The 8391-nt window shown below is 34.6% G+C and overlaps 1 protein-coding gene across 1 annotated transcript; it reads right to left on the bottom strand.

Annotated features, from left to right (window-relative positions):
• Positions 1–839: 839 nt before the first annotated feature.
• LOC143082453 (short-chain collagen C4-like) lies at positions 840–7327 on the bottom strand. Its single transcript, XM_076258117.1, has 4 exons — positions 6989–7327; positions 5796–5864; positions 4813–5046; positions 840–1094 (listed from the first exon to the last, which is right to left on the bottom strand). The coding sequence occupies exons 1-4, from the start codon at positions 7311–7313 to the stop codon at positions 853–855; spliced, it is 870 nt and encodes a 289-aa protein (XP_076114232.1). The 5' UTR covers positions 7314–7327; the 3' UTR covers positions 840–852.
• Between the last annotated feature and the right edge of the window lie 1064 nt (positions 7328–8391).

The raw sequence follows: 8391 nt of genomic DNA, 5'->3' as shown, positions 1-8391 counted from the left end.
GCTCTGAAAAGGTTATAATTGTTCCAATAGTGCCACCCGTTGTGTTGCTCTGAAAAGGTTATAATTGTTCCAATAGTGCCATCCGTCGTGTTGCTCTGAAAGGGTTATAATTGTTCCAATAGTGCCATCCGTCGTGTTGCTCTGAAAGGGTTATAATTGTTCCAATAGTGCCACCCGTCGTGTTGCTCTGAAAGGGTTATAATTGTTCCAATAGTGCCATCCGTCGTGTTGCTCTGAAAGGTTATAAGTGTTCCAATAGTGCCACCCGTCGTGTTGCTCTGAAAGGGTTATAATTGTTCCAATAGTGCCACCCGTCGTGTTGCTCTGAAAAGGTTATAAGTGTTCCAATAGTGCCACCCGTCGTGTTGCTCATGTAAGTAATAAATTAACGATAAGTCGCAGTAATTCTAATATCATCAACGTGAAAAAGAGGAGGAGATTGTGGTTTCAACAAGGGGAACAAACCCATGATCCTTCAAATTGTGACAGATTTTTCATAACGGTCCACCAAATTATGATTGCTCCTGTAAAAACTCAGAGAGAATAGATTAGTTGAATTTAGCCATTTGGAACACTTGATGCGATATCTTTCTTTCAGAAATATCGTGATTGCATGGAAAGGCACGTATAAAATGTATATACTCCATATGCTTATTACGTCGGCTTCATCAGATCAAAGAACAACACATTGCATAATCTAATTATATTTAATTTGAATTTAACTAAATTATTCTTTGAACACATATTTATTCTCGCGTTATAGGAAAGAGGTATATTCCAACAACTCACTGTGTGAGTAGACTTCATACATCGTAACAAAAAAAAAAAGAATGATAATCAATCTTGTATGACTCATTTTGTACACACAACACACAACACATCAGCACTATTAGTGTACGGCGGACATCTTAAACTTCCACATTTAGTTCTGATTGGATACAGAAGCGCTCCATTTTCATCAGAAGACCTGTTATCGAAAGGTTCAGCATTCAAGTCGACGCATACAAATTCATTCCTTCCTTTATGTCCTTTATACGAGCTCATCAGGTAACCGTTATATTCGGCTCTCCAGTCACTATAACAAGTATGTCTTCCTACAAGATAACAAGAGTTTCACTCATTAAGGACATAGTCTATACCTAGATTTGTTACATTTTTCATTTCTTCAATCTTTGAAAGTGATATCCAATGATTGTATACCCAACATTATGATGAGACGCGTTCACGCAAACACGCTTCCGGACTTACGAAACGTTTAAATTCAAATATAACTTTCAGATCTTTTGAATTTTAAGGTGTACTACTACCAAAAATATAGCACATGCTTGGACCATTACTCTTCTAATGTTACAAAAATGACCTGCCAGACACTTCAAATATTCAGAACCGCTGTTCGCCGATGACTCTCTACTGCACAGAACCATTCAAACAGAAAACAACTACAAACGACTACAAGAAGATCTAGTAAACCTAAAAGATTGAACAAAAATAAACTACACCGGCAAGCATCAAGATTCATAACAGGGGGCTTTAAAACAAGAGAAAATGGATGCATCACACGCATGGCAAATTAGAACTTCAATAACTACAACACAGACGCATGAGCCCAAAACTTTTGTGCTCAAATGTGGTTGAGGGGATGGTTTCAAGTCCAGACGAACTTCTTAAAATCAGCAAGACCAAAAAGAACCAACACAGTCAAAAAGTTTGAAAACAACCAAGTTCTAACATACTGAAAATGATTGTACACGCACTAAGCGTCGAAAGCTTTAAATCTGCGAGATACATGGAGATACGTCAAATCAAGTTACATGTTAAAAATAGTGTCGAAAAAAGATATTCCATTTCATTACAGACGCACTTTTTTAATCATAAACATATATCTTGGGTGTTTCAAAGCACCATTCTTTTTTTATTTGGTGTTTCAATAAAATATTTTTGAAAATTGAGGTAACTAAAGCTGTAAACAAGGGGCAAATGGGGAAATATTGCATGATTTTTTTCCAGTGATGGTTATTTTCATATAGCAATGAAAACTGGCGTGAAGATTATTCATGCAACGTATTTCATTAATTGAAACAGATACATTTTGCAAATCTTTTGGAAAAATGCCAATTCAACAAAGATAAATATGAAAATTTAAAATGGTTCTCGTCTGACTACTTAACACTTTGTTTGAGTGAGGCGTTCCAGTTTATAAGTAAATATTGGTGGTATTACCCATCAAGGCAAAAAAGACAAATGTTCTGGATAGGTCTTTATTGCCCGCGTCACACTGTCCCGATTTTTATATACGATGGACACCCGAATGCGAAAATTGTAAGTTCGTACGAAGTTGGTCCCGATCTCGTTAAAATACCCAAAAGTGACCGAAGCAAGTACGATGAATAACGAAGTCTATACGAGGGTGCCGAAAGTATATACGATAGCAAAAGATGGACATACGAAGGTTAACCGAAGACGGTATTTACACTTCATATCTCAGCCGAAGCCTACAAGATGGATCACGAAGGCTACACGATGGATTACGATGATGGCGCCATGGCCATACGATGTCTAAAAGACGTCGTGTACAGCTTACGATGCATTTTAATTATATGCCGAAGGCATCACGCGTTTTAAATTGTTTGATCAATATTGAATATACATTATATTGTACATTTAATTTTTGGTTTAATCATAAGACGGAAGACCGTGGGTATTTCCAGTTACTGAATAATTTGGTTGATTTCTATTCAATTTACCATTTTCTGCATGTGTCATATACAAATATAGTGTCCATATTTGTCCCCAATATGTTACATACGAGGGGATGCCACGCTCGGCATTGCCTTGTTTGAACTGTAAAATGTGTGCACTAGTCTGAATAATCATCCATAATTATGCCCATGTTTACTGATCTATCTTATGAACTGTAAAATGTGTGCACTAGTCTGAATAATCACCCATAATTATGCCCATGTTTACTGATCTATCTTATGAACTGTAAAAAGTGTGCACTAGTCTGAATAATCACCCATAATTATGCCCATGTTAACTGATCTATCTTAAAGGTAAGGTAATGGGTTCGTTGATCCCTTTTATTCAAAAGGAAATGAAGGATGTGGGGAAAGCAACAAATGCGGCAAAATATGACATATAGAATGTTTATGGAGTAAACATTCGTGTGACAACAACTCAGACGAAACATAAATAATCAGAATAATGAAGAAAAAGTTGGTTTCCCTATATACGTGTACCTGCAGTGTTGGTATACGAGGCGCGTTTCTGATTTTTATTATGTTATTTGAGATGAAAAATTGACAAAAAATAATATTTTATTTGTAAAAGTTAATCCTGATCCTGTAATACCTGCTCTTCTTGTTCCATTTGAATTAATAGAAACCACGCTGTCGCCTTTCTTGTTCTCATAGAATCATATGATATGAGGTCCATGTTGTGTGAACGTCTTTCTTAACTGTCGTATTAGACTGACCAGTGCATATCGCGCATGGCACTTTAAATGTATTTAAGCGCGAAAATTAACTTACATTTAGCTGGATTTATTGCCGTCGTAGTTCCATCTTGTCACCTTCGTACTTTTATTCGATGGCATCACGACGGGATTACGAGGTCTTCACGAAGTCGTGTTGCCATCGTAAGACCTTCGGTTATCTTCGTGATTCATTCGTGTAGACATCGTAATGTCAAAACTGCCCGATGGAAACGATGGAAACACGAATGCAATACGATGTTCAAAGATGCATTCCCGGTGACATTACGATGGTGATGATGGTGATACGAACTCAATACGAACCCTAAACATCGGACGCACCTTCGGGGATTTTTTAACATGTTAAAAAATTTAGAACCCTTCCCGAAGTTGTCCCCGAAGGCTAGAAAAAGTGGCCGATGGTTCTACGATGGTTAAAGATGGCACTACGAATTGCCCGATCTGGATACGATCAGTCCCGATTTTGAAAATTTCCATAATCGTGTTGCCATCGGCGTAAAAATCGGGACAGTGTGACGCGGGCATATAGAATATACATTACGGTTGCCTATAATTTCTTACATACACTTCGTTTGAACGCTGGTGGATAGTTGTTTCATTCATTGGCAATCATACCTAATCTGCTTATTGTAATATATGTTACCTTATTTATATTATATAAATAGTATATATAGTAGGACTTGACAGTCATTTGGTGTTCCCGTTTGATATTTATATCCCCATTCACACCATAATGCTTAGATGATTTATAGTTGTTTGTATAATTGTAAATAGTTCATGCATATTCAGATAAAGTTTAACGATGGGAAGTTAGGGTTTGTTGGTTAGGTGCAGACATTTTACATATTGTATTGTACTAATTGTATGTATGTAAATATTGTTTGCCTCTTGTTACACGTTTGTAATGTATCTGACTGATCAAATAAAGTGGTTGTTGCATCGGCCATTTACGAATCACATCAAAGAGTTGAACGAAAGTTTTTTTTTATAGCATAGATTTGCGTGTCAATTTCTTCTTAAACGAGACATTGGCTTTCACGTCCCTATTTTGACCGGATGAGACTATTAATTTATTCATACGCCGCACAGCCAAACGAACACCCCTCTCAAGCACGAGGGTTTCTTTTCGGATAGAAGTACAGAGATGATCACATTTTTACATTCAATTCAACCTTTTAGGTCAGTTACAAGAAAAATGATTAACATAGGTAAACAAAATTAAAGCACAGCCTTTTTGTGTGTGTTGATTTGTTTGCGACGATGCTTATACTGATTTTGTATCATTGATGGATACAACATATCATTTGTGATTTATATACCTGGGATTATTATTTTGGATGATTTGCCGCTACTGTGACACACAGCGCATGGAACCTCCATATCAGTCATAGTACGCCATCCGTGTGGCTTAATATCTGAATAAATTTCGTATTCAACACCAAAAAGCTCGGGGTTGTTGTATGACTGTTGTTGTCCATTCTCTGGATCATTTGGCAAACATAAATAGTTTGTTCCACCCCCTGAGCTATCAAAATGGTTACCGCCGGCTTGCCCTAAAAATATAGCTTTATAGCATGAAATATACGTAAATATCCATTATTTTTACTTTAAGCATCTTCAATAGAGAAACTTTGTTTTTCATTTTTACACATGTATCTACTGTCATTTCTCATTCATTTTTTTCGACGTCCACAAATGTTCCTGTGCAATGCCAAACAGATGTCAGAACTTATCATCTTCTAATAATAAAGTTCATCAGTGATAGGAAAAGCTTTCCCAATCGCTTTAACGCCCAATCTTCCCTATAAGTCAAAACTTGAACGCCTAACATATCTTTTTACTTAACTTAAACCGACATGAACATAGGGTATTCAATATGTACAAAAACAAGACGTGAACGACCAAGCACAAGTGATTCAATAGCACTTTCACATAACTAAGAATTCAAAAATTTGATAAACCAGTATTAAGGTAAACACAAATGATTTTAATTTACTAAAATTTCAGCCAATCGAAACCGTCCAAAAACAGCCAGAATAATCGCATAACAATTTGAAGTTTACTGCAAAATAATAAACGATTCAACTTCGTTCCAAGTTTACCTACATTATTAAGTTCTTTCAAATTGTGAACTGATAACAACTGTAAAATATTTACTTTAAAAGTGAATGGATTTGCTATTAACATTTCTTACTATATTGCTTTTTACACCACTATACCTATTACATGTACATTCTAAAATAAAATGGTATTCATCTTTTACATATTATTAGGAAACAGTAGACACATTAATTACATGTACCTGTATAAACAAGTTCAGCACCGGTAGGACAAGCCTTTCTCCCCCATCTTGTATATGTCACACCTATTCCTTAAATTATAAAACCATCAATAATGTATAAAATAAATGGATCTAAAAATATAATTTGATGATTAAAGCTACTATATAATAATGGATATTCAGGACTTTAATATGCATGGAATCAAATACCAACCAGATACGAGACAAGAACGCTTTTATAAGACCACCGATATAGTTGTGTAAATAAATGAAGAACTGTAAAGTGCGATGAGGAACCTTGTTATATACGCTCATTTTTTAAAAGACTTGTCCAATCTAAAGTTTAACTAAAGGTCATTCAAATATATCAATTATTTTACTTTTGAGTCTTCAATTATTATATGGATGAAAATTAATAATGGTGAAACTACGAAAAAACTATGTAATCAAACTATTAAACCTCACATTGATAAGCACACAAATAAGTTTCCATTCCCACACCGCGAACATGGGTTTGAAAAAGGGATAACATATGAGTTTTCTTGTTTGAATTGTTTTGCATTGTCATTACATCTTTTGTTTTATATAAAGTCTAGTAAATGTTAAATCGTTAGTAAAATTTCATTGGAAGAAGCCAGATGGCAAACCATTCAAACGAAAAAAAAAAAAGCAGTGCGCTCTCGTAGTGAATTTCGTATTATTTTAACCTTACCAAGCACTTATTAAAGTTTATCTCATTTTAACTCATTTAAATATTTTCGGGACCGCAAATCAGATACATTGTGAAATCGATTTTTTATTAGTTATTCACAAAAATTATTCACCATATTAATGAAAAAGTTAACCATATAAAAAAGAGATGTGGTATGATTGCCAATGAGACAACTTCCCACCAGAGACCAAATGACACAAAAATTAACAACTATAGGTCACCGTACGGCCTTCAACAACGAGCAAAGCCCATACCGTATAATCAGCTATAAAAGGCCATGAAATGACAATGTAAAACAATTCAAACAAGATAACTAACAGTCTAATTTAAGTTAAAAAAATGATTGAAAAACAAATTTGTAACACATAAACAAACGACAACCACTGAATTATAGGCTTCTGACTTGGGACAGGCACATACATACAAATAAACTCATCATATATACATTTCGTAGAAACAATACCGTGATTACTAGTAAAATATCAAAAACATAAGTCCATACCTTTTAGATGTTCCTTAACTGTGGCATTAATTATAGCATTAGCCTCTTCCAAACCATCGTCAACAAGTTGTTTCATAACATCTTTCATAGCAGCTTGTACACCTTCCTTTACGTGTTGTTCAATGTATGCTTTCAGATGGTTGTTTAAATCTGTTGTATCCAAATCGGCCTTTAAAGAAGCTTTCACGCCATCAATTAAAGGCATGGAAATCACACCAGGACACTCTTTATCATCACAGGTAGCAGAAAGAACAGGATTCGTCAACAAAACAAAATAAAACATAACAACATGCACGATATATATGCAACCCATTTCAACGTACATTTTCTGCTTCAAAACAAAGACAAACCATTATATATCAAGCAAATAACAAAACTCTTATTGTCTATTAACGTTAAAAGAAAACACTTCACATCTTTATACGACATACTTAACGTTAATTGCAAAATAATGAATACAATTAAAGATTTTGCACGTACACAAACTTCATATATATAACTGCTGTACTAGTCAATCTGTACTCTTCTTGTATTTGTACCCTTTTTACTTACAAAGGTGTTCGTAATTCATTCACTTTCATGTATTCAAAATAGAATGTATGAAGCAAATGAAACAAGACATCATCTTAAAACACAAACTGTAGAGCAAAAAAAATTAAAGTCAAACTCTGAGTTTAGAAAAAGAAGGTTAATTAAAAAAGAAAAATAATTCTTTAATCAAAGGCCATTACGAATAGCCTATATACATGGGTTCAGCTGAGTCGATAGGGTATGTATAAACATTGCAGCTGCCATACGACGCCAAAATATTGTCATAATAAACTCTCAAATATAAAAGAGGGATAAACCAATTCTTTTAAATAACATTTACTAATAACTGAAAGCTCAAATCAGGGGCGTAGTTTGGCCAAAATGATCTGTATTGAAAGCCGGCGAAGGAAGCCATACGACAGGGTGTTGGGGGTTTATGGTGCAAAATCCTGTATTCTTGCAATTTCCTAAGACCTATAATATATGATCTCACGGAAATCTTATTTTTATGAGTAATACGTCACCTTTTAAAAATGAATTTAAAAAAATGTTAATTAGAAAACACCCAAAGTACTGTTGGTGAAACATTTGCTGTTTCTAATGTTTAGTGGATTTAATTTGATTAGGTATTGAGTACACTCCAAATGATTCTCTTTAGAACGTCATATTTTATTTCGTCATTTTAAAGTCTACAAAGAAGATTTCAGGGTAAAGAGCATAGAAGAGGGTATAGAAGGGTTCCTACATTTCTGCGTACAGGTTGCTTCGCAAATGCTTTTTTGTACTTATTATTTCTAAGTTGGCACTAACATAATATAGTGTATATAATTTCGGCAAATGTCAATATTCAATCAGCATAAACTCTGGCGACA

Source organism: Mytilus galloprovincialis, chromosome 7 (genome assembly GCF_965363235.1).
Source record: "Mytilus galloprovincialis chromosome 7, xbMytGall1.hap1.1, whole genome shotgun sequence".
In the NCBI taxonomy this organism is placed as follows: Eukaryota; Metazoa; Mollusca; class Bivalvia; order Mytilida; family Mytilidae; genus Mytilus; species Mytilus galloprovincialis.
The sequence above is the reverse complement of the archived record's forward strand: the minus strand, read 5'-3'. Positions and strand labels throughout refer to the sequence as shown.

Excerpts from the sequence above, each read along its gene's own strand:
- LOC143082453 (XM_076258117.1), bottom strand. The coding sequence starts at position 7,313 with ATGTACGTTGAAATGGGTTGCATATATATCGTGCATGTTGTTATGTTT. Across the intron at positions 5,865-6,988 it reads AGTTAAGGAACATCTAAAAG|GAATAGGTGTGACATATACA; the intron begins GTATGGACTTAT and ends TTATAATTTAAG. Across the intron at positions 1,095-4,812 it reads ATCCAAAATAATAATCCCAG|GAAGACATACTTGTTATAGT; the intron begins GTATATAAATCA and ends GTTATCTTGTAG.